Below are 26,274 nucleotides of genomic sequence, written 5' to 3'. Positions count from 1 at the left end.
GACCCCACACGCCCCCCCCTCGTACGTCCAAATCAGTAGCTTAAGGCCAATGAAGCTGGTCTCAGAGGCAGGCAATGGCCCAGCTCTCAAGAGAGGCTGGGCCGTGGCGAGGGGCACCGTGTGTGCGATTGGGCCCCACTTTCTCAGCACAAAGACGGTGCTAGGCAACCCCCCCTCCACAGCCCTGCATGCTGTCCCCACCAGCTTCAGACCTCCTTCATACCCCCTGGGCCTCCCCATCTGGGGCCTGGTTGTGAACAGCGCTGCCCTCTACCGGCCCCACCCAAATCAATGGGGCCTCCAGTTTGATGGACGGGTGGCTCCCTGTCCTGCCTGGAGGGCAGCCGGAAGCCTCTCCAGAGGCCCTCTGAACTCTGTGTCTACTCCTCCCAATGTGGGGCTCCAGGCCGCAGCACGTGGTCCTCCCAGCCGCCTGGCAGCTGGCCTCCCGGGAGAGGGCCAGTGTTTTACTCTCGGCCCCCAGCACAGGAACTTGGACCTTCCATGTGCTAAGTAAATGTGTCAAATGTGACAGAGGGGGTGTGACCCAGAAGCTGTCAACTGACAGGTGTGAAAGTCCTCCCTGGTTGGTGGTTGGTCCCGGGTCCAGGGATAAAGGCCCACCTCCTGATTCACAAGACAAGGCGCCCACCTGTGCACTGATCTCCCGACATCCTCACCTGCAGGGAGGGGCCCTGTGCCCCCAGGGGCTCTGGGTGGCTTCAGGTGTCGTTGACACACCTCCCACCCCCGACTACTGCATTGAGCTCACCGGCCTTTGGACTCACGCCCGAGGAGTGGACCACTAAACACACTCACAGGTCACGGGAGGCCTCTGAGGCCCCCTTCTGTCACTGTAACTTGGCTCTCTCCTCCAACTTTAGATAAAAGGCCACCGAGTCCTTCTGGGAACGTCACTGCAGGACCCCAGCCCGGCAGTCTCTCGGGACCCCACACACATCAGCACCCTTTGGGGGGGGCGGATCCTCCAGCTGGCTGGATGTGAGATGCTCTTAGGAGAAACATTAGGTCAAGGGGGAACAAGTAATTCCCTCTTAGTTCCCTAACATGTCTTTAATTAGGACAAGGTCTGTTTTGTACGACACGCCTACGGCCTCCCCAGCCACCAGCGGACGGGCCTCTCTCACGGGGGTGTGGGGCCCTGGGGCAGGAGTGTCCACAGACTATTGTGTGATTGCAATTTGACAATATTCATTTGTTTCCCTTTCATTTATCTTCACACTATTGGTTACTTTCTATTCAGCATAAAAGTATGATTTCCTCTTTAAATAAGTGTGTATATTGACTTAAATTTTTTTTTAAATAAAGGACCATTTAAGTAAATAACTGCACAGATGATACGCACATGTAAGAACGTCATGAAGTCGTCCACACCGAACTGGGCCCCTTGGTAGAGCATGGACTGCTCAGGCCACAGCTGGTCAACACAGCTCTGTACTGAACCATGTAAGGAGCTTGAAAGCGAGCGCTCTCCCCCCCTGGCAGAAACGAGGTCCTGATTCAGGGTGGGCTACCCAGTGGAGTATGAATCTGGATTCATAACAAGCCCCCATAGGTGATTCCAGTACAGGCCGCCCAGTCCACCCATGGTCTCAGAGAGCCTGACTTGGAGCCAACAGTCCCTGACCCCCACCCTGAAATCAAAGCCCAGAGGCCGCTCTTGCTGTGGGCGTGTCCCTGTTTGGTGACTCATCTATGATCCAAGCAGGCCTCGCGCCCTCCTGCTGCAGAGCACCCGTCCTTTTAACCCTCTCCTACCCACCGAGTACGGCCCGTGGATTCAAAGAGAATTACCGCCCTCTCCCTGTCCCAAAACGGATAAGATACCTTATGAGCCAAGAAGTCTCATATCAACGCACTCACAGCGTCAAGGGGTCATTCATTAGTCAACCCACCAGCCTTCACTGAGCACCTGCCATGTTGCAGGCCCTTGGGGTCAAGAGCCAATGGTCACAAGCCCAGCTCTGAAAAACTTCACAGGACAAGAGAGGACGACATGGTGTCAGACCAGGGAAATGGGGCCCCCAGAGAGAATGGCGACCACAACCCCGAGAAGGGAGGTGAGAAGCCAGAGGGCAGCTGTCAAGAAGGCGTCCCGATGGACAAGGGTTCATGGGCACACAGAGGGGACAGGTGCAGAGTGGTGTTCACGGCGGAGAAAGCAACGTGTGTCAGTAGGCACACCACGACAAAACAAGGCAGACCCTGGGTCACCGGAGCACGTCAGGCTCCCACTTCACTTGCAGAGCACACAACCTGTTTATCAAAGACCCGAGTCCCGTGGGCGTCAGGAGGCGGAGCCTAGTAACCCTTCGCTTGGACCTGGGTTTGCTTACCCAACACGGCAATGAAACAGTAGCAGGTGAGACCCAAGCAAGGGTGGACGTGGGCCAGGGCATTCATTCTGGCCTTCCCTCTGCCATACATGAAGGGCAGTGACCCTGGTGAGGCAAGATCCCATCTTACCCAGTAAGATAAATGACTCTCAAATCTGGAAGTGAACCAGCAAGGCCACCTGGCCACACACGGAAGACCAAAGTCTCTGATCTGCTTTCCTGTAATAATTGATTGTTGGATCGCTAACATTCAGCCTCCTGAGTAGTCGATTAGTTCCGAGGGCAAGAGTGGTGTTGCATAGCAGACGCCTAAGACCCCTATGATAAATTCAGAACACGAATTAAAACATTTTAACCTAGAAAACTGGCACCAACAAGGTGACAGTACTTGGCAGCGATAATGCCCCTAGCTGGTGAGGAAGAGGCCTCGGAGGGGCAGGCAGGAGAGTGTGGAGGACGGAGGCTTCCGGAAGGCCACCTGCAGCACAGCAGGGACTTCAGAAGGTGCGTCCTCCCTTCCGCGCCTGTGTGCAGTCTCTGTGCGGCCCTGTTCACGTTCACGGAGCTTTCTTCCATATTCTAAGGTTTACATGGGAATAAGCCAGAGGGTACAGATTCTGAAAGGACTGTGCAAGCATTTTTAGATCTAACCAATATCAGAACGATCGAGCAGCCATCATTAAGCTGGCGGGACTAATCCACGGATAGAAAGATCACTAGAAGCAAATGAAACGAGGTAATCAAACCAAACAGGCGCAGGAAGTTGGTACACAATCAAGGTTGTCTTTCAAAATGATCGAAATAAAATAGCGGTCACAACGGGGTAACCATCTGAAAAGAGGGTGGATTCCTCGTCTCACTCTCTGTCAAAACAAATGTTGGTGGAACAACAGCTTAAACGGGCGGACACTAAAACTGGAATGCTGCTGGGTCAAACACCATGCTAACCGCCGGGCGCCTGTCTGGATCTCATGGCAGGACCACACTCCTCTCTCTGATTCCTGTGATAACTGTAGTAAGTTAAAGACACACAGTCTAATCCCTGTAGCAACCACTAAAAAAAAAATCACCATAATCAAATTAAGAAACAGAGCTTTAACACATGGAATACTAAAACCACTCTATCCAAAAGAAAACAGGAAAAAGAAGAAGAAGAACAAAGAAACAAAAACACACTGGGCAAATATAAAAGAGCAAGATAATGAATTTAGCTCCTCACACGAATAATTAGATTAAATGTAATTGAATTACATGTCCCATTTTTTTTTTTTTTAAGTCAGAGACCCTCACGATGGATTAAGACGCAAGGTCAACAACTCACTGTTTATAAGGAGTGCACTCCGAATGCAAATACATAGACAGGTTGAAAGTAAAAATAATAACAATGGAAAAAGACACTCTGTGCATGTATCTTCCTATAGGAAGCATGAGAAAGAGGAGGTAGCTATAGCACTATCAGTCCAGTAGACTTACAGAAAGAATGAGCGCCTCCTCAGGGAAGGAGGAAATCCTGAAATGCGAAAGGGCCAGTTCACTCACCAGACATCCCCCTCGTAGAGGCGTGTAAACCTAATAAAAGTTTCAAAATATATGAAGAAAAATGATAGACCTAAAAGGAGAAATATGTAGATAAATTATCAACCCCCACTTAATTGACAATAATTGCCAGAAGGAGGAAATCAAACGTCAGGACATCTGTAGGAGATGTTATCACACCATCTAACAGCTTTGCTGTTTGGGGACCAGCACCCCCTCTAACAACCGCAGAACACACGTTCCTTTTCAATAGCTTGTGCAAGAGTCACAGATACAGACTGTCAGCTGGCGTACAAGGCACGTCTCAACAAATGCCAAGATCAAAGTCATATAGAATCTACTCTGTGATGACTCAAAAATAAAATTAGAACTGAATAACAGAAAGGTATCTTCAGACACCCTCAACTATGTGGGAGTTAGGCAATGTACTCTAAAAGCCCCCCCCCCCCGGGGGGCAGAGAAAAAAATGGTAAGAGAAGTTTTAACATATTTTGAATGAAATATAAGGAAAATACAGCCTATAAAAGTATGCAATGTGCAGTGAAGGAATGCTTGCAGGGACAATGATCCTCCCTCCCTCCCTCCCTCCCTTCCTTCCTTCCTTCCTGAAAGGAGGGGAGACAGAGAGACAGACTCCCACATGCACCCTGATTGGGATCCCCCTGGCAACCCTCATCTGGGGTTGATGCTCTGCCCATCTGGGGCCACGTTCGCAACCTAGCTATTTTTAGTGCCTGAGGCAGAGGCTCCACAGAGCCATCCTTAGTGCCCAGAGCTGATGCACTGGAACCAATTGAGCCATGGCTGCAGGAGGTAGAGAGAGAGAGAGAGACAAAGAGAGAGAAAGAGAGAGAGAGAAAGAAGGGGGCAGAGGAAGGGAGGAGAAGCAGATGGTTGACTCTCCTGTGTGCCCTGACTGGGAATCAACCTAGGACATCCACATGCCAGGCCGATGCTCCACCACTGAGACAACTGGCCAGGTCCAAAGGACAGTGATATTTCCAAGTGATCAGCAGGACTGGAAGAAGGTTCGTGCAGTAATCTAAGGACGCACTGTAAGAAGCTAAAAGAGGAGAGACTCAGAGACACAGTGGAAAGAAAGGAAGACTCAAGAGTACAAGTCACTGAAGAGGAAAATCTCTGAAAACAAAGTTGTTTGCAACATTGACAAAACCTTAAATTCTTAGCCAGCCGAAAGAAAAGGTGAGCAACCACATGATGTACCAATTCCAGGAATGAAGGCAAGGGTAATCATTATGGAGACAATGCATCCAGGAAAAGAAGGAGAAAACATGACAAAAATGGATGCCAATCAACTTGTTAACTCAGATAACATGGACATCTTCTTTGAAAGACACAAATGACCAAAACTGACACAAGAATGAAAAGTATCTGTATGGCCTTATCGTCGATAAAGAAATTGAAATCATGATGAACTCCACCAACACACACACATACACACACACACCCCTCTCCAGGTCCGCGTGGCCGCATGGATGAAGTTTATCAGACATTTAAGAGAGAAATAATAACCTCACTCTAACCCTTTCACAAAATACAGGAGGAAGGAAACCTTCCCAACGCTGCTGAGGTCTGTGGGACTCTGATAAGAGCAATACCAAAGGAAGCCAGGTCAGAGCATAGAAAGAAAAATATCACAAACCAGTATATCTTACAAACATAGGCATAAATCCTTAATAAAATATTAGGAAATCAAAACCGGCATACTCCCTCTCTCTCTGCACACGCACGAGCTGACCCTTGACCAACACAACACAGTTTAAACAATGCAGGCCCATGTATACGTGAATTTTTTTTTCCAATAAATACTACACATGTGTTTTCTCTGCCTTATGCCTTTCTTTGTACTGTTTTCTTTTCTCTCCCCAACACTGCCAGAATACGGTGTATAATACAGATAACATATTTATACATAATACGTGTTCATTGACGATGTTATCGGTGAAGCTTCCAGTCAACAGTAGGCTAGTCTTAGTTAGTTAAAATTTAGGGGGAGTCAAGCTTTTATGAGCGGATTTTTAAATGCTTGTGGAGAGTGGGGGAGGGGGGTCAGCACCCCTAACCCCAAGCTGTCCTGCTGTATGTAAACAGGAAAAGAACGGCGTGCTGATGTGTAGACCTAAATACTCCATATTCCCGGAATCACACCTCATTAGGCCACCCGTCCTTTACGTTAACGCCCGTCAGCAACACCCAATCTCACTCTTCCTTTGAGAGCCGACTTTGAAATGTTGTGATCTGGGATGAGTTTTTATGGTCTTTCTGCGAAGGATGGATGGTGAACCACCAACAGAGAAATGTATTACAGAAACAAATACGGCGCAGCCTTAAGAAATGTGCTTTTCAAATGATGGCAGGTTTACTGACAGCCAACTTGGATGTTTTCAAATTTCCATGCATGAAAACATCTTTCTCTGGACCCCTGAGCTCCAACGCGGACAGGAATAAAGGTCAGTGTAAGGAGACATCAGAAAACAGAGTGAGATTGGTGACCTGTCCACAAGCCTGAGGCAAGCTTTGGGGTTTTGCTTTCCGTTTGCTATGGATGTCACTGAGGTGGAGCCCTGTCTTAGAAGAGTCATGTTGTTCCTCGATTGAATGTTGACTCACGTGGGTTAAAATCGCTTCAAAGATCACACCCCAAGGGCAACCAACACAAGATGGGAGAGCTGGGAAGGTTCCAAATCTGCAAGGGCGCTTGGAGGTCATGGTTCTTCCCAGGGTGGTCCAGTGGCTCACCACGTGGGCTCGGAAATCAACCATTGGGTCAGGTCCCCGGCTCAGTCTCTTACAGGGTGCAGGGGGCTAAGATCACGTGATCTCTAGGTCTCAGTCCCCTCACCTATGACATGGAACTAGTCACAGTGCACAGCAGAGCCCCGTGCCCACCCCACCATCTAAAGGGAAGTCTGCATGTCACAAAGCGCTCTGCCCAACACCCTGTGCTCCCCACCACCCAGCGGGGGTCTGCTGAGGCTCAGAAACACATGGTTGGGTCCTCACGGTCACACGGCTATAAGGAGGCCAAGCCAGGGCTCGGTGCCAGCCTTCGCAGCCCAAGGCCGAATTCTGGCTTCGTCCCAGCAGCCTCCCCGCTCCTGACCACGGAGGGAGCACTCCGCGCTCCGCGCCCGCTGGATGCACATGGAAGTGAGCAACGTCAGGAGGCAGGTGTATCTTGTTGTAAGACGTCACTGATGTCCAGGAGAGAAGCAGAGCCTCTGCCAAGGAGTTTTAAGGCTTTAAAAAGAGCTGTCTTGGCTTTTCGAGCTGTGTCCTCTCCAGTGCCTCCGGCCCCCCTTTTGAAATTACTTCCGCCCTGAGCCTCTGGAACCAATCCATGTCCAGGTTACTCACCTGCACTGAGTGAGAGGAAGGGTTGAAAGGTACTTTTTTAAGGGTGAACAGGGACAAGACAAAGGGAAGAGGCTGCAATGTGTGTGACAGAGGTGGGAGGAGGTTTCTGGACAAGCACTTACTGCGGTGACTAAGTTATGCAGAAAGGGACAGGTTTTCCCTGCTGTGAACCTGGAGGTGAAACTTCATACACTGAGCCGACAACATCCAAAATTTAGGGTCAACTCAGACATCTGACTTTTCTGGATCAGTCAGTGGAGACATCAATCCCTATGGGACCCTATTTGTCATTCCAAAGTGTACCAAGATGTACAGATGAGCATCTCAACCACTGGCTCACCCCATCGGACGGTCGCCCTCCACCCAGCATGATCCAGGGTGCGGCCCATTCCCTGCACGGCCCCAGCAGGCTCATGTGCCCAAAGCTCTGCTCTCACCCCTGCCGGCTGTGGGGTGACTTCTAGGGGTGTATGTGGCCTTGCTCCCAGCTGTTCTTATTCTGCCTCGGCCAGAGGGCGATGGGAACAGCTGATGGCCTCACTCCCCACCCCCCAACCCCCTGCCGGAGCTCAGCGTGGCCCTGTGACCAACACGTCTTGCCTGCAGCTGCCAAGGCCAGGACGACAGGCCTGTGGAACAGCAGCTGCCTCCCTTCTGGGATCGCACCCCGGGAGTGTCAGAAGCTGAGGGTTGGGCGCCCGGTGCGTTCAACGCGAAATCTGTGCGTCTCTAGGGCCCACTCGCTCTGCGCGCCGGGAGGCGAGGGTCCGTATCTGGTTTTTCTCGCCATCCTATCCCCAGCGCCTGGCATATTCTGCTAACAGTGGGCAGAGCAATGTGGTGACTAGGAGAACCAAGGACCCAGTGTTGGGGACAACTAGTTCTGAAAGCGTGGTGCCCTGGGTTGACACGGACAGAAAGCCTTCTCACGACGACCACATACAAATACTAAATAAACATAATGCAGCATTTTAACAGTTATAGACATGACTAAACCGAAAAGAAAAGGAAATCACCAGGACCCATTAATATAAAGGGACCTCACAGCCACAGCATTAAGACCCTGCCGATGCCACAGAGTCCACGAGGTGCAGCAGACACGGACCCTCAGTCTCGGAGATGTCATTTGAAGGATGGGAGGTAGGCTCTCCATCACACGGCACGGGAACAGGAGCTGGGGTCCTGCAGGACAGCCCTTCCTGAATTCAAGGGGCTCCTGTCACTCCCCTATATGCCCAGGAGAGGCCGCAGAGTGACCGTGTCAACCCGGAGAGCTGGTGAGAGTAAAGGGGTCTCCCGAGGGAAATAAGAACCTCCAGCCTCCCCCGCACACACGCACACGGAGACCAAAATCATGAAAACCATGTGGGGAAAATTTCCAACGTGAGAAATTAATACGAACGCTGGGCTCCGTGAGATCCTTGAAACACCTGTCACAAGACAATAAACTGCTCCACGCAGACCTTTTATATATAATCCGAGGTGTAGGGGACTCCCATGGAAAGGGGAGGGGAGGTAAAAAGCAGTTCACAATTCTAGATGGCAAGAAGAGATAACCTGCGCCAACACAGCCCAGCACCCTCTGCACGAGGTGACAGGATAATCCGAGAGGGACTGCAACACAGCTATCCAAAAGTTTTCAAGACACAGCAGCACACAGAGAAACCCATAATGGAAGATCATGAAAGGACACTATTTGTGAAAGATCTAGCAGGCTGGGGGGCGGTGGGGGTAGAACAAAATAAAGCTTCCATAAATGAAAAATGCAGCGTCAGCCCATTGACCACAGAAGCAGCCGTTCAGGCCCAGCGAGAGAGAAACAGCGGAATGGAAATGCAAGTTGGAGACGTCGCCGCCCGGATTATAAAGCGGAGTGACGAAGAGACAGAGAGAGAAGCTAAAGACAGGATGCTGCAGGATAACGTCCAAGTCCCTCATGATAAAAGTTACAAAGAGCGTGATGGAGAAAATAAAGGCAAGACAGTGATTGAAGAGATAATGGCTAGGAGATTTCCGTAACTGACAACGGTTCCAGAGCCCAGCAAGGCCTTCTACACACATTAAAGGGAAGCCCTTATCAAAACACAGGATCCTCGAGCTATAGAACCACACACCAAACACATCAACGACAAAGAGCAGTCTCACGAGCAACCAGGAAAAAGGCAGGTTTAGTGCAAAGGGACCATCGTTCAACTCGAGACTTCCCAACAGTGGCCTAAGAGGCCAGAACACAATGAACGGGTCCTACCTGCCGAGGGGCAGTTCCCGTCGGCCTCCACGGGTCCTACCTGCCGAGGGGCAGTTCCCGTCGGCCTCCACGGGTCCTACCTGCCGAGGGGCAGTTCCCTTCGGCCTCCACGGGTCCTACCTGCCGAGGGGCAGTTCCTGTCGGCCTCGATGTCTACATGTAGCTAAGCGAATGTGCAGGAAAAATTTCTTTGAAGGAAAAAAAAAAGTTTTATTGATCGATTTTTAGAGAGAGAAGAAAGGAGAGAGAAACATCAATTTGTTGTTCCACTTATTTCTGCGCTCATTGGCTGATTCTTGTCCGTGTCCTGACCAGTGACCCAACCTGCGACCTCAGCATGTAGGGACGATGTTCTAACCAATGGAGCTACCGGCCAGGGCTAAATAGCCTTTATCTTGAGAGCTTGAGCAGGGCCAGCGCGATGCAGAGCACTCTCCATGTACTATCTCATGTCATCCTCCCCGCACCCTCTAGAGGCAGGTACAGAGCACCTTCCATGTACTATCTCATGTCATCCTCCCCGCACCCTCTAGAGGCAGGTACAGAGCATCTTCCATGTACTATCTCATGTCATCCTCCCCGCACCCTCTAGAGGCAGGTACAGAGCATCTTCCATGTACTATCTCGTGTCACCCTCCCCGCACCCTCTAGAGGCAGGTACAGAGCACTTTCCATGTACTATCTCGTGTCACCCTCCCCGCACCCTCTAGAGGCAGGTACAGAGCATCTTCCATGTACTATCTCATGTCACCCTCCCCGCACCCTCTAGAGGCAGGTACAGAGCATCTTCCATGTACTATCTCATGTCACCCTCCCCACACCCTCTAGAGGCAGGTACAGAGCATCTTCCATGTACTATCTCGTGTCACCCTCCCCGCACCCTCTAGAGGCAGGTACAGAGCACTTTCCATGTACTATCTCGTGTCACCCTCCCCGCACCCCTCTAGAGGCAGGTACAGAGCACTTTCCATGTACTATCTCGTGTCACCCTCCCCGCACCCTCTAGAGGCAGGTACAGAGCACTTTCCATGTACTATCTCATGTCATCCTCCCCGCACCCTCTAGAGGCAGGTACAGAGCACTTTCCATGTACTATCTCATGTCATCCTCCCCGCACCCTCTAGAGGCAGGTACAGAGCATCTTCCATGTACTATCTCATGTCACCCTCCCCGCACCCTCTAGAGGCAGGTACAGAGCATCTTCCATGTACTATCTCATGTCATCCTCCCCGCACCCTCTAGAGGCAGGTACAGAGCACTTTCCATGTACTATCTCATGTCATCCTCCCCGCACCCTCTAGAGGCAGGTACAGAGCATCTTCCATGTACTATCTCATGTCACCCTCCCCGCACCCTCTAGAGGCAGGTACAGAGCATCTTCCATGTACTATCTCATGTCATCCTCCCCGCACCCTCTAGAGGCAGGTACAGAGCACCTTCCATGTACTATCTCATGTCATCCTCCCCGCACCCTCTAGAGGCAGGTCCTCTTATGGTCACCTTTTCATAGAGGGAGAAACAATGACTAGATAATTTGTCCGAAGTTCAGTGTGACCGAACCATCGTGATTTGCTCAGTACCGAGAGGTTTTCTGCCACGTGAGATTCTCAGTGTTAAAACTGGGTAAGTCCTGACGACACAGATTGCTTAGTCACCCTGTCAGGTCACCTGGCAGTAATGAGGGGACAGAGCTGATATGCAAACCCCAGCAGGCTGACCTCAGTGTCTACCCACTGCACCCTTGGTTGGCCACCAGCCCAAACACTGAAGACTTCTTATAAGGTGTAGGATACTGAAAACAGTGTGATATTAGAATTCGGATAAAGAGTCTAACAAAACAAGGAACCCAGAAGCATCTGCCTATATTTGGTGTTCATTAGAAGTGGGAAAGGGTTATGTTATTTATATGGGGAAAAAACAGACACTAACTTCATACAATAAATAAAGAAATTCAAGTTATACTGAAAGTGAACAGCAAAAAGTCAAAATTTAGAAGAGATTATTTGGGCCCTGGCTGGGTAGCTCTGTCGGTTTGGGCGTCATCCTGAAATGCTTAGGACAGGGGTCCCCAAACTTTTTACACAGGGGGCCAGTTCACTGTCCCTCAGACCGTTGGAGGGCCGGACTATAAAAAAACTATGAACAAATCCCTAAGCATACTGAATATATCTTATTTTAAAGTAAAAAAACAAAACGGGAACAAATACAGTATTTAAAATAAAGAACAAGTAAATTTAAATCAACAAACTGACCAGTATTTAAATGGGAACTATGGGCCTGCTTTTGGCTAATGAGATGGTCAATGTGCTCCTCTCACTGACCACCAATGAAAGAGGTGCTCCTTCTGGAAGTGCAGCGGGGCCGGATAAATGGCCTCAGGGGGCCACATGCGGCCCGCGGGCTGTAGTTTGGGGACCCCTGGCTTAGGATATGGGTTTGATCCCTGGTCAGGGCACATACAGGAAGCAATAAATGAATGCACAACTAAATGGAAACAACAAATGAATGTCTCTCTCTCCTTCTCTCTCTCTCTCTCTCTCTCTCTCTCTCCTCTTTACTCTCTCTGTCTCCCTAAACTTAAGCAATAAGAAAAATACATAGAAGAAATTATTTTAAAAATCTCCTTTTGAGCTTAGGAAAGAGAGAAAGACTTCCTAAACCAAAATTTCAAATGAGAAAATGGGCAAATGATGAGACTAAGTCTTTCAAAGAAGAAACACACAAAAAACAACGTAAACACAGAGTCTTAGTTTCTCGTAATGAGGAAAATGCCGATGAAAGCAACACACCATTTCACATTGAGCTCGGCAACATTTAAGAGTCTGAAGATGCTCCGATGCTCCGTACCGATAAAAACAGGGGTAGCCCAAGCTGTCTAACAAGGAGGAATGTAAACTGGCATACCCAACGCAGAGAGCAATATAGCTGAATACACTCACGTAGAAAAGCAGCCCACTCGACAACTCCAAGACTCATTTGTAACAGATGCTCCAGAGCTCAGGCCTGTATATGAGTAGATAACTTCAGAACAGTGGTTCCTTAAGCTTAAGGAGGAGGAACTGGATGGGTTAGAACAGGGGGCTGTGATCAATCTATCTTTAACATGTTACGTATTTTTAAATTTTAAAAATTCTGAAGCCAGCATAGAAATCTGGCTGGCAAGAAGACGGACGCATAGTTTATCCTATGTCCTTTCCTCAACTTCTAAATATTCTAGACTTCTAAAATATTTCTTTCCTCAACTTCTAAATATTCTAAGCTTCTAAAATATTTCATGTTTCATAGGAGAATAGACGAGGGGCCCAAAATTCTTTATTGATCATCTTTTTCCACGATCGTATCTCAAATGACACGGATACCGACCAAAAGAATTATTTTAGCTCAGAAGTTAAACTGCACTTAGAATGCCTCACGTTGGGACGTCATCTAGCCCAGGAACCGGTTGCATTTAAGATAAAACACAGACCCTAAGTTCCGAGACTACCAGATGGGCCAGGATTTAAGAAACAAAAACAGAAAAAGCAAAACCAGTCTCTCAGATGACGCTCAGTTTCATGTGAACCATCGGTCTCACGAGAAAAGGCCAACATCCTATCCCGGCTTCAGTGACGAATAGAGCAAAATACAAAACATGGGCTCTTCTGGTCCAATCGCGGGCCGGGCTCGCATGCCCTGCTGGGGGAGACGTGGAGGGGCGCGTGGACAGCTCTGAGACCGGGCCGCCCGCCTGACCTGACTGCGGAGGCCAAAGCTTCCAGAAGCGAGGGGAACAACAGGCAGGAGGTCCAGAGGGACCCCGAGGAGACTGCCCAACGCTAGAGGCAGTTGCCTAGAAGTGCAGCTCTTCACGCAGCCTTGGAGTGACGTCTCAGCTTCCAGGGTAAAGCACGGCTGTGTGACGCCGACTTACTCAGCTCTCCATCCTGCCTGCGAGTCAGAGGCACGGTGTACCGGACCGGGATAGAGTACAGGGAGCAGGATGAAGTGGCGGTCTGTCGGTGAGCGTGATCTCCCACGAGGGCGTTCTGACTGGCAAATAAGGGTCGTTTGAACCGCACTACCGTCCTGTTTAAAAACCTGATTGCTGCAGACGTGATAATTACTCCAAAGCCCGTGCACAGGGGTTTGGAACGTGGATCACAGTGAGGTTCGGTCCTCGTCTCTGCTGTGAGATGACCGAGGGACAAGCCTGCGCCTGCCACTCAGCGGGTACTCCCCGCCGGAAGCCCCGGTGTCCTCCTCTTTGCGGTGAGGGTAAGGACAGGACCAGCCGCAAGGCCCTCCGGGGAGGACTGCACGAGACGGGGCATGCACAGGTCTCAGGACAGCCCCCAGCCCCAATGCACTCCATGAACACCCATCTGAAGAACTACACGCTGGCAGGAAAACTTGAGGTTTAATAAAAGACTTCAAAAACACCCACAAAGAAACAGCTACTAAAACGCACAGACTCTGCTTCCTAAAACCTTCCGTCTAGATTCTATCAGCTGCACTTTCTCGACCCCAGAGAGCGGCTGATGTTGTACATAGCCCAGAGCTGCCCCACACGGCTCCCGGTGGGCGTCCAGCCAGGGGCTGCGGGCTGGCCATTTGGCCGGGAAGGAACATCTGAATGTGTTTCTCACACCTGTCTTCGTAAATTACAGATCCTGCAGGAACACTTCAGCTTAAACAGGCCTCCGGAACACACTCTGATACAAAATTTAAAAAAAAAATTTTTTTTTCTGCAACTGTAATGAGTTCATTATAGCATCGTGTACACCAGGAAGAAATAGGCTTTGCTTCTGTAGATGATGTTGCTACATTCCTTAAAAAAAATTAAAATGAAAGCTGTATAGTCCCCACAGCTGCAACAGCTATCTAATTAGGTATATGTTGACTTTGAGTATTTACAGATCTTTGAAAAAAAGTTTCAAAACACTTAAAAATGGATGTAATTTTTGTTTCCACAAGGAAGAAATAAAAAAAAATAAAAAGCCAAGTGGGAAGGGTGGGGGAGGAAACGTGTCTCCAGGCAGAACGCGCACCGCCTGACTTCTGGACGGACGGGCAGAGCTGCGGGCGCTAATACTCAAAGTACAGAACGGAGAATTAGAGGCAGAGAACTGGTAAGGGAAAGCGGTCCAGCTTTGGCAGATGGAGGAGGAGAGACGAGTGGCTGCCTAGTCACAGAGGAGAGAGAACTGGAGCCCTATTGTCTGGACAGAAGGTGGGATGGATGAGCAGGACCCCGGAAAGGCTTGGGAGTGGGAGGAAGGGGCACCGCTGGTGGCCAGTACCATGGGGCGGAAAGACCGCACCAGGAGCAGTGAGCGCTCTGGACCCCCTACAGACGAGGACATGGATTTCCTGGAGACACTGCAGGAGACTTCTGTGCTCAAGACCCAGCCACAGCTCAGAGTAGGGAGGGGTCACTTGGTACCAAACTGAAAACAAGGTCATGTAATAAAAGCATAAAAGAGTGAAGCATCCACGATAACCCTGCTTTCCTAGCGGAGCTGACAGACCCTGCAGCCGGGCTCCCACATCCTCAGCAGGGGGTACAGGGTCCCTCCCTGGGGGAATGGAGCAGACTGACGAGGTGGCCCAGGCAGTGATGCACGGAGGTCCCTTCAGCAAAACGTGTGCTTTGGAAGTTCACAGAACTTTCCACCGGCCCTTCTGTTGTCTCATTAATTAAATATAAACAGAGCCAAAATTCAGGCACTTGAAGAAAGTCTGAGACTACCCCAGACAGGGGTGGGGAAGAATCCCCATGCTCGCATGAGAAGAAAGTGGGCTAACAACGAGTAAAAATAAAATTACACTCAGGAGTTCATAGAAATCTTGCATCCATTATTTTAAAAAATGAGCAGAATACTAAAAAAAATAAAATAAAAATAAAAAAAGAGATGGAACGTTCATAGAACAAGAAGCACCCCTTGGAAATTAAATTATCTGGTAGCAGAAATAAATAACGTGATTCACAGGGCTGGAAAAGAAAATTAAACTCTCCCAGAATGTAGATGAAAAAAAAAATAGGCAGGAAAATCAGAGGATGTTTTCAGGAGGTCGAGACATCCGGCTGATGGCAGTTTCAGATTGAGCACAATAAAAACCACACGAATGAACTCATTGAAAAAAAAAATCACACAATAAAGTCCACCAGAACCTTGCGTCACGAATTTTCAAATTGAAAGGGCTATGGAGTTCCCAGCACCGTTTCTCACAAGAACTTAGCGAAAGCCCATTATCAGGAGATGCCAAAATACTTTGGATAAAAAGATGATGGAAGTTTTTCAGAAAGGAAAACAGGCCACATGCAAAGGCTGGTCAAGGCAGCAGAGGGCACAGGAGAGATGAGGGAACGTCTCATGAAATATTGAGGAAAGAGGACTTCCCCTCGGAATTTTATACCTAAACACACAAGCAACCCAGAGTAAAAAATATATATCGACATACTTGTGCGCAGACACAGTCTAACCTTCCCTCCCACTCCCAGGACTCGGTTTGATTTGCAACAGCTGAAAATATTTACTTTTCTATCTTCCCAGGCAGCTGGTAGTGGCCCCGTGTCACAGTTTGGCCGAGAGGAAATCGGTCACAAGAGTTTCTAGAAATATTCATATTTTCCTGACGGAACGGATTTTGGCTGGCTCCGCTTTCGCCTCTTCTGCCCTGCTGCTTCCTGGAATGCGAACACAATGCCGAGAGATGCAGCAGCCGTCACGAGACCAAGAGGCAGGGAGCCTGAAGGCAGGAGTCAGCATCTCAGCATGGCAGATGCAAACAGAAGCAAGAGCTTGGGCTCCGAACAGTACCGCTCACCCCTTCACTGTGTCTGTCACGGCTGTGTGCTATGCAGAAGTCAAGAAAAAGTTTTTTTTGTTTTTTGTTTTTTAAATTGCTAGAGTCAGGTTTTCGGTTCTTTGCTGGTGAAAGAAAGCATTCTAACAAGTTCTCAAAAAAAAAAAAAAAATGTCACCATCCACATACCCATCTTTGGGAGGCTACCAGAAAACGTGCTCCACAAAAAAAAAAAAAAAAAAAAGAATAAACTTAGAAAGAAAAAGTTATGCTGCTCATGGAACAGATGATCCAACACAGGAAAGAAGCAGGAGGAATTCCCAGCATCTTGGCACTAAGGGTAGAGACAACAGCTATGCTATATACATGCCTCAAAAAGTAACCAGCTTACATTGGAACAGGCAGACAAAGGCCTCCTGGACAGACAGCACCAAGGGGGAAAAAAAAAATAATGGATAGATCACCTGATGTGTTTGATAACATTGAAAGGAATTTAATAGTTCTCCCAAGAAAGTTTGAAAGTAGAGATTAGTGCCCAAGAAATAAAACATTAAAAAAAAAAAAAGCAATTATTAACTCTAGGGGGAAAAAAACCCCAAAAGTTGCAGGAGGGATGAAATAGAATCACAGGACACTGGGGTGGCTCAATTGTGAACAGTATTTGCAGTCTTCTTGATGCAAACATTGAGCATTGCTTTTAAAAATGATGGCAATACTACATGGGAAAGTTGGAAAGAAGAGATGTCGGTGTGGCCGGGGTACAGTGAGCGAGAATGGTAAGAAAAAGGAGGTCAGAGAGAAAACAGGGATTAGGTCAGTGGTTATCAACCTGGTCCCTACCGCCCACTAGTGGGCATTCCAGCTTTCATGGAGGGCAGTAGTGGAGCAACCAAAGTATAAATAAAAAGATAGATTTAACTACAGTAAGTTGTTTTATAAAGATTTATTCTGCCAAACTTAGCAAAAATCTGACATAAAGTACTTGGTAAGTAATTATTATTATATGCTTTAACTTGCTGTCACTCTGCTTTATAAATTTTATAAAGTAAAGTGACTTCCCTACTTTAGAAATCACCATTGCTCTGGGACCGGTGGGTGGTTAGAAAATGTTACTACTAACAGAGATACAGAAGCGGGTGGTAGGTATGAAAAGGTTGACTACCCCTGGATTAGGTTATTCAGAGCTTTGGATTTGCTTTCCGGAGAGCCATCGCAAGCCACTGGGGAGTTTTAAACAGGGAACCTTCATGATCCAACTCCTGGTGGAAAGATGACTTTAGCGTGATCTTGGGAAGAATGCCCTGTGCAGGGACAGGCAGGAAAGCCAGGAGACCCGAGAGGAGGCTGCTCTGCTGGGGGGAAGGCAAGAAGATGGGAATGTATGGGGAGATCGGGGGCTTACAGAGAAAGAGGTGCTGAGAAATGACTTTCTAGGCGTTCACCTGAGGAGTCTGGAGAAGGCAGAGGACGTAGTCACTGAGCTGGGAACACCGGGAAAAGAATGAATTCCGGAGCAGAGGGTTTGGGGTCTAGGGCTCTGTTTTGGACCTGTGAGGGCTGACATGCCACAGCAGGGTGCCAAGTAGGCAGTAGTCCTGGGGCTCAGGGTACCCAACACACAGGGAGACAAAACCCAGGACCTATGCAGGCGTCCCCAAACTACAGCCCGCGGGCTGCATGCAGCCCCCTGAGGCCATTTATCCGACCCCCTGCCGCACTTCCGGAAGGGGCACCTCTTTCATTGGTGGTCAGTGAGAGGAGCACTGTATGTGGCAGCCCTCCAATGGTCTGAGGGACACTGAACTGGCCCCCTGTGTAAAAAGTTTGGGGACCCCTGTCTGCCTTTAGCAAGCAGTAATTCCTCCTTTTTTTTTTTTTGCCAATACACAGAAGTGTTTCCTTGTATATCTGGATTTTTAAACAACATCAATGCTATCTACACGTTGGGGCACTGGTTGATTTAAGACTTGATATTGGGAACCCAGCAGTAAAAACGCAGTGATTATCCTTGGATAAGCACATGACCCCCATTCAGAATGCTGAGAGGTCTGATTGGCTTTCTGTTCTGAGTCCTATCTATCCTAAGGGGGGAAAAAAATCTCTCCACCAAAGCTGCAGTCATAAAATAATAAAAAGCCCCCCATAAAATATTTTCTCATTGTTAGCTTCATTTAGTAAACATTTTCCTCTAAACAAAAATATCATCCCTGCTCAGTGAACTTCTGTTTATGGGGACAGAGCATGTGCGGGTAAGCTAACGGACACCTCAGGCATTCTTTAAGAGTCTTGGTTGTTTTTTGGTTTTTTTTTTTAACAAGTTATTTCTCAACAAACTTTTAAAAGGACCAATTTGTACAAAAGTCTTTCCAAAACACTTTGGAGCGCTATTATTTTTATGTGCAAATCAGAGTTATTTAACTGAACAGTCAGAAGTATTCCTTTGCTGGCTTCCCCAGGGCTCCTGCATTGCTTTGTGCAATCCTTTGATTTAATCATCAGTTCCCAAGTCGGTCTTCCTTGCTGTGCGGATTTTAACTTGAGAGCTGGGTTTTAGCCACATTACAGTAGATGCGGTGGGGGAGGGAGATGGGGAGGGAGACTGGGAGGGGTGGAGGGTAGCAGAGGCAATTGCAGAATAAAATGTACCATAAAGTGGTAACAGTTCGTGATTGAGGCCAGTTGTGGAAAAAGAGATGCTTGTGTGTAAAATCATAGAAATCTCGAGTTGGAGGTCAGGGCCAGTCATGTTATTGGTAGACCGACAGCGCCTCTAGCGGCAGAGAGACAGACAGCGGCTGGAAGATGGGGGGGGGGGGTGAGAAGGGGGAACATCCGAATTGTTAACAGGACACCTGCTGGGCGAGCGAGTCCTCATTATGCAAAAAGAAAGGTTCCTCGGGTGCTCAGCTGTAAGGGGATAGAACTCGGGGAAGGCTAGACTTAACCACAATATCCACACTTTAACTTCGAAGTGAGTTGTTTCTTTGCACAAAGTTGATTTAAGTGTTAATTTATGGCCAAGAAACTGACGAGGTGGTGAGAGACGGGAAAATTCTGCTCAAATTTGGCCACTACTGGTAACAGGAGAGCGACCCGGAATTAACAAAAGAGGGTAAGAAAACAAGAGTCAAATTTTTTTTGGCTTGCTTTTCAGATGGAGACTGCTGCGGAACACAGCAAGCACACCTGCGGGGAAGGGGATGGCTCACCTGCGTGGTGATTGCGCGTCCCCCACGTGTATCTGAGGGGAGGAGGGGTGGGTGGACAGGGAACCTTGTGGAGGGTAGACCCAGAGCCTGGAGTGGGGGGAAGTCACTAAGGGACAGGGTAAGACGACCAGACGCGCATTATCCCTGGCGACACGTGTAACTAACTGTCAAGTGACACCCAAGAGGGAGGGGACACGGGTGGGCGCGCAGCCCCAAGGCTGAGCTGTCCGGGCTACTCGCTGGGGCTTCCAGGCCCCGAACCAAGTGCTCCCTCCTACCCCGGGAACTGGCACCTTGTGGTGGTGGTGGTGGGGGGCGGCCGGGGGTGTCCTCCCGGTGCCGGTAGGGCTCCGCTGTGCACCACGGAGCGCGCCTGGCTGGGCAGCCCCGCCCACTCGGCGTCCCCCCAGTGCTGTGCGAGGTGCCCCCGCAGGCGAGTGCCCAGGCAGCGGACGACCCCAGTAGGCAGACGGGAGAGGAGAGCGGGAGGCCGGCTGTAAGCTGCCTGGGCTCTGCGACTTACCTCGGGCGGCGCGGGGCGCCAGCAAGGCCCCGGCCAGGGCGAGCAGGAGGGCGCGGGGCGCAGGCGGGGGGCGCGCTGGCATGGTCGCCGACCTTCCGTGCAGCAGCTCTCGGGGTCCGGTGGCGAGAGCGCACCATTCCACGCGGGCGGCGGGCGGGGCCGGGCGTCGAGACCCGAGGGATTTTCTGCTGCTGGGAGTCAGCTCCGAACCCTTCGCGCAGCGCCCGCGCCGCCGACGAGCTAGTCTAGGCTTTCATTAAAAAAAAAAAAAAAAAAAAAAAAAAGCACCCCCCCCCCCCCCACCGTGTGTGCGCGCGCACTGCTCTGGCACGAGCCAGCCTTGACCGTTGCAGTAAATGAGCAAGCTGTCTGGGTTGGCCCGGGGACCAGGAAGATCGTTAGTGAGAGAGGGCAAGCCTGTGAAATGGATCCACGGCCAACAGTCACCGTCTCATTACCACGGAACAAATTATGGTCTCCCCCGCACCCCGCCCGCCGGCGGCGTCCCGCGGGTCCTAGAGACCGCTCAGGGTCCCCGCCAGGGTCCCGCCCAGAGCCGGCGCTCGCCCACCTCCGGGGCGGCTCGATGCAGGGCGCCTCCCGGGCTGCGCTCCCAGCGGCACAGACGTGGCCCAGAGCGCACACATTCCCGCCCCAGGATGGTGTGGCCGCGGGGCCCCGGGCACCAAAAGCACACGCGGCTGCACGGTCCAGCTTTTCCAGTCTGAGGCTGGAAATGATGACTCCGGCTGCTCGCTCCCTGGCTCGCTGAAAACCCGCGGAAAGCAGGGAACAGATCTGAAAGACGGTCTCCAGCCCAGCGGGCGGGCGGTCCCCTAAGCCTCCAAATGGACTTAGGGGTGCCTGAGAAATAAACCTGGATTTGCAGCCACCCGGCAAATGGGCATTAAGCTTTTGATGTATTGCTTTAGATTTTGCATGATACACATGGACTCGTGTTTCTTTTCCATGGCGTGGCCCCAGAGAAGGGCTTTTGATGATGTTTCCCAAACTTTCTTGATTATGAGAAGTATCTGGAGTTATCTCTTAAAAAAATACGGGGCCAGGGTGCAATTCCATGCCTTTGGAATGAGACTCCCAGAGAGCACGAGGTGTTTGGAAAACACTAGAGAAATGAGTAGAGGGTTTTTCCTTCAAACCCCAGTCCTCCCTGGCTTCCACCTTCCCCGCCAGAGAGCCTGGCTTAATGTCAGTTTCTAACAGAACTTGTTGGCCTCTGGGAACCATTGGGAGCAGCAGTGAAGGGGGCCACAGGCTAAAGGAGCTGGATGTCTCAGGGATGGTTGTCGCCCTCCTTGTGGGGCTAGGGTGATTCCCAACCTTGGTAACTTCTTAGAACCCTAAGGGTTAAGGAGCTAAGTGGCACCACCACCAACCCCTGCCCAGACTATTTAACTCAGAATCTCCTAAGTGGAGGCCAAGCCCTGGATAGTTCTCAAAGGTCCGAGTGATTCCACTGTGGAGCCAGGAAGGTGAACCATCTCTCTTAAGTCTTTCCTGACCACGCCCCATTGTCCCAGGCGGCCAACATTTGAGGGACAGCTTTCTTGTACCATCTCTTCCTCCTAGAGTGTAACTTCTCTATCTCCCTCCCACCCCCCAGGTTAAACCCCTCAACAAGGTGCAGGCCTTAAAAAAAGAAGAGTGACAGAGGCACTGGCCCAAGGGTCCCCTTCTCAGGGTCAGGGCATCTCAACACTGCATCTGGAAGCAAAGCCAGGGTCCAAGCCCGGGTTTAAACCCAGCCACCTACTTCTGGCTCCGTGCAGCCCTTCCCTTGCTCATCCATTCCCTCCACGAGCAATCAGCAATACTGTGTTAGGGACTTGGAAGAGCGCACCAGTGAGAAATGCCTCTCGCCTCCCAAGGCTTTGCTGCCTGGAGCACAAACTGATAAATCACCCCTATTGACCAGTCAGAGCTGGTTACTTACCCTGTTTAATAATCATGCAGCAGTTTGTTAACGACGACATTATTTATCCCAGTCTTCGTAGAATCAGAGGATCGTGCTAAAAGGCTTCCCCGGGTGGTATTTTTCACTTGAAATCCCGAATGTACGGATGAGGAAATGGCAGGACACCGAGCTCAGCGGTGTTCTGTCTGGTGGTCGTGCGGGCTAAGGAGTCAGTCAGCAGCCACGCCAGCTCTGTTTCCAGGCTCGGCCTGTGTCTTTAAGCCTGAGGTCAGCCTTCACCGTGCGCAAAGTATACCCAATGCAAACCTCCCAGGTGCAAGTGAGCCTTTAGTGAGCTCCTGCCCTGCCATCCCGACCACCAGGTCCCTGGTGTTCCTTCAGAATTCAACCCCCCTCCCCGCGGGTGCACTGGAGGGTCCCCTTAGGTCTGGGAAGGAGAGTTTTAGCAAGTACTCAGGTGGTTCTGATACTTGTGTTCCATAGATGGTGCTATCAGAACCAGTGTGCAAGAGTATCAGAGATTGTTTCCTTTGAGATCAATGGGACAGACCTGCCTGGGGGTGGGGGGAGAGGGGCAGCTGCTGCTCCCTTGAATCATTCTGACTGGTTAAATTGTTTATTTAGAATGGACCTCATATAGGCTGTGCACTGAGCTGGGGACTTTATACGTTTTCTCTCCGAATAGTCCATTTCTTTTTGTTCTTGAATATTATCTGTTACTCTTAACTGTAAAAATCTATTTTTTTTTTAACCTGGTAATTGCAAAGTTGTCTTCAAAGGGGTAATGCAGGGGGTGGCGGTGGGGGACAGAAAGCCAGGACAGATGATCCTAGCCACACACCTCGGTTTCTCACGCTTCTAAGTCACCATCTCGTGGGGCAAGGGGCCTGGCCCGACACTGTTCTGGGAGGCCACGTGTGTCTGTACCGCCCAGCTGGGCAGAGCGCGGCTCTTTGGTCCTGCAGATGGCCAGCCTTGGGGTGGGAACCCGGGCCCCCTCATTCACAGGAAGTGGAGGCTGACAGAGCTGTCAATACTGGATTGTTAGGTAATGGTATGGGGTCAGAGGCCAGGCTCTGCTCATTCAAGTTGCAGATAGATGGCTTGTTGTCTTCGAGAAGAATTGACTTTTACAGTTCTGTTTCCTGCGGGCGCTCACAATGGAAAGGCCACTTGTTTCTTCCCTGAGTCACATTGAGCTCCATCCGCTCTGGGGACAAACAGATGAAAAATGGAGTCAGGCTCCCTTGAGCCAGGAGGCACTGGCAGGCGCATCTGACCACCGCATGGCGAGAGGGCCGGCCTCCTTGCAGTGTGATCTGCCTGTCGATGGAGCGTCAGACACGGGCTGGCAGCGCAGCCTGCCCCTGCCCGGGCACTGCACCCCGTCTCGCTGCAATGCAGACACACACAGCCGCCTGTGATGAAGATTCTGGGGACCCTCTCCATTCCCTGTCTCGGGGAAGCCGGCACTCGTGGCCCTCTCAGCCTGCGCTGATATGCAGTCCAGCTTGCTTCTCATAGAGCTTCTCCGCCAACAGTCCAGGGTGCCACGTCCTCAGACGGCTGCTGCTCCCACAGACCCTGCTCTGGGCAGAGTGACCGTCCCCGGCTCTGATGCGTCCGTCACTGCACAGAGTCAGCTCCTACGGAGCCATCCAAACAACATAGGCAGATGGGCTTGGGGGACCCCAGCTCCTGGGTCCTGTGGGTCAGACGAGACATGAAGGTCACTTAGCCAGCTCCCCTACACTCTCTCTATTCCTCTGTGTCACCCTGCCAGTCCCCCCTTATGTACATCTGCTGTGATGGGGAGCTTATTGTGCCCCACACACACAAAGGGCCCATTTTTTTTTTCATTTTTTTTTTTTTATTCATTTTAGAGAGGATGGAGGGAGTGAGGGAGAGAGAGAGAGAGAGAGAGAAAGGGAGGAACAGGAAGCATCAACTCCCATATATGCCTTGACCAGACAAGTGCAGGGTTTTGAACCGGTGACCTCAGTGTTCCCAGGTCAATGCTTTATCCACTGCACCACCAGAGGTCAGGCCAAAGGGCCCATTTTTAAGTACCCCGAGTAACTGACAACACCCAGAAATACCAGAAAGCCACCACCACGGCCAGGCCCCAGCTGCTGAGACAGCCCTCGCAGTGGCCCATGTCCGTCCCTGTCCACACTCTCTGGACCCGGCTGCGTGAGAGACGGTCCTCAGAGCAGAGCCAACAGGGACTCTCAAAGCACACGTGAACTGGTGACAAGAAGGACCAAATATTTGAAGATCCTCCTTCATTCAAGTTGTGGAGTTTAATCCCCTTCCCTTTTCGCGTGGGCTGGGCTTAGCGACTCACCCTAATGAGGAAGATGCGGCCTGAGTCCCCGAGTGTGAGTTCCGAGACTGCGTCCTGGGAGAGGGGACCGTGGGCGGGGGGCAGGCCCTCTGGCGGCCCCGTGGGGAGGAGCCGGGTGAGACTCTGAGGTCTCCTGCCGTCAGCTACGTGACTGAGCCGTCTGGAAGTGGGCCGTCCAGCCCCAGCGGGTGTCCAGACGGCGCAGCCCAAGGCAGTACCAGACTGTGGCCTCCTGAGCGGCCTGAGGCCGGGCCGTCCAGCCAGGCTGCTCCCCAGGTTCTGACCCGCGGAAGCCACGCAACGTGGCGACTGTTTGTTGTTCTGAGCCACTCATTGGGGGAGGGAGGGTAATGTTATGCCTCAATAGATGATGGAAATATATTTAATAAAGCAAACATTCCCGTTTCTATATTTTTAAAGCCTCCAAGGATTTCTGAGAATGTCGCTTTCAAGGGTACTACCATCTCGCTTGTGAGCTTTGGATGTGAGTTAGATTGTGGCCACTGGTTCTAGTTCTGTCCTACCATAATTATGAAGGCCGTCCCTCATTCATCCACTCTCAGAAGTGTCCTGGTTTACTGACCAATGTCCCCATTGTCCCGTCTGTGGATCAACGCTTTCTGTGTGGTGTTCAGGACAGGCGGGGAGGCAGCCAGAGGCCTGGCTCCGCATCTGAACTCGGTTCCTTCTGTGAATGACGGTGGGATAAGCAACGGAGCTCAGAGGGACGGAGAGAGGACCGCTGAGCACAGGAACAGCCGCGACGCCCACAGCAAACTCTCTGGGGTTATGGAGTTCCACGGTCTTCTCGGGGGCGCGTCTACGGTCCACGGCGCGGTTAGCCAGCCACGCCCCAATCGGATCTACGCTGCCCCTCCTGGAAGTCGTACGACGTTTGTCACCAGCTGCCAAAGAGGCCGCTGGCATTCGCTGTTGACTGTGTCTTGAACACATCAAAGACTCGATGTGATTGAAGGTCAGGCTCGCTCTTGGAGGGCGAGACCCCCCCACCCCCCCTGTACACTCTGCCACCCTTTCTAAAATTCAGGTCACTTGTCAGGTTTCTGCTCTGAAAACAGGCACCAGCTCCCAGAAAGCCAGGCGAGCTGGGACGGAGGGGGCCCTGGGGACCAGCCGGGCCTCTCTGTCTCCTGTCCTGCGCTGCCCCCCAGGCGGCGAGGCCCGCCCCTGTTTGTAGGAGCTCCAGGGAAGGCTACGCCAAGGCAGACCTACCTTCCTGAAGCTGCTGCTTCGTAGCGTGTCCCTCCGCTGGCAGAGGAGGCCGTCTGTGTCTTGCCCTGCGCTCCTGCAATGGAAAATCGGTGGACACTGGCCCCTCTTCATGTGTCCGAGTACAGGTCCCAGTTCTCTTTACTGTTTTAGGCAAATCAGCCCCAATTTCTTTAACTTGCCTCCGGGGTCCTGTTCTCACCCTCTTTAATCGTGGTGTTTGCTCTCCTCTGGCTCCTTGCCAGTTGCTTGAATTCTCTGAAACCTTGGAGGCCAGCTGTGGCCGCGGGGCTCCAGGACGGGTCTGCCTGAGGCCACGGGGACTTGTGTGTGTGTGTGGGGGGGGGGGGCTTATCAGACGGTGGGTCCCTCTGTGGCTGGGACTCCTCCTCCTCAGAGGACTGGGCTCGTTTCTCTCTGGGGTAAAGGGTGAAGGAGCGATCCTGGTGGCGCTGGGGAGGCCGGGGGTTCAGACGGCCTGTGTGGCTCCTGGTCCCTGTCACTTCCTGGATGTCAGTTGTCCATGCTACTTTGGCCTCTCTGTCCTGCATCCCGGCATGGGACACTTTGAGGTGTGGCTCCTTCCTCCTATTGACTCCTCGACGGACTCAGGCAAGAAAACCCAGTCTACACGCCTGGGGCCTGAGGGCCCGCGCCGCGCTCCGGTCTGGAGTCTGACGGAGCTGTCGTGGGTTAGCAGGTACCAAGCACCTGACAGTGTTCA

At 51.0% G+C, this 26,274-nt stretch overlaps 1 protein-coding gene across 1 annotated transcript in view; it reads right to left on the bottom strand.

Annotated features, from left to right (window-relative positions):
* ADAM12 (ADAM metallopeptidase domain 12) overlaps positions 1-26,101 on the bottom strand; it is a 302,779-nt gene extending 276,678 nt beyond the window's left edge. The window contains 8 exon segments of the mRNA XM_066355592.1: positions 20,038-20,196; positions 20,199-20,328; positions 20,331-20,412; positions 20,525-20,805; positions 24,321-24,374; positions 25,092-25,197; positions 25,554-25,626; positions 25,753-26,101. Of these exon segments, the coding sequence (XP_066211689.1) occupies positions 20,038-20,196; positions 20,199-20,328; positions 20,331-20,412; positions 20,525-20,805; positions 24,321-24,374; positions 25,092-25,197; positions 25,554-25,626; positions 25,753-26,101 (1,234 nt within the window).
* Between the last annotated feature and the right edge of the window lie 173 nt (positions 26,102-26,274).

Source organism: Saccopteryx leptura, chromosome 13 (assembly GCF_036850995.1).
Source record: "Saccopteryx leptura isolate mSacLep1 chromosome 13, mSacLep1_pri_phased_curated, whole genome shotgun sequence".
Classification (NCBI taxonomy): Eukaryota; Metazoa; Chordata; class Mammalia; order Chiroptera; family Emballonuridae; genus Saccopteryx; species Saccopteryx leptura.
The sequence above is the reverse complement of the archived record's forward strand: the minus strand, read 5'-3'. Positions and strand labels throughout refer to the sequence as shown.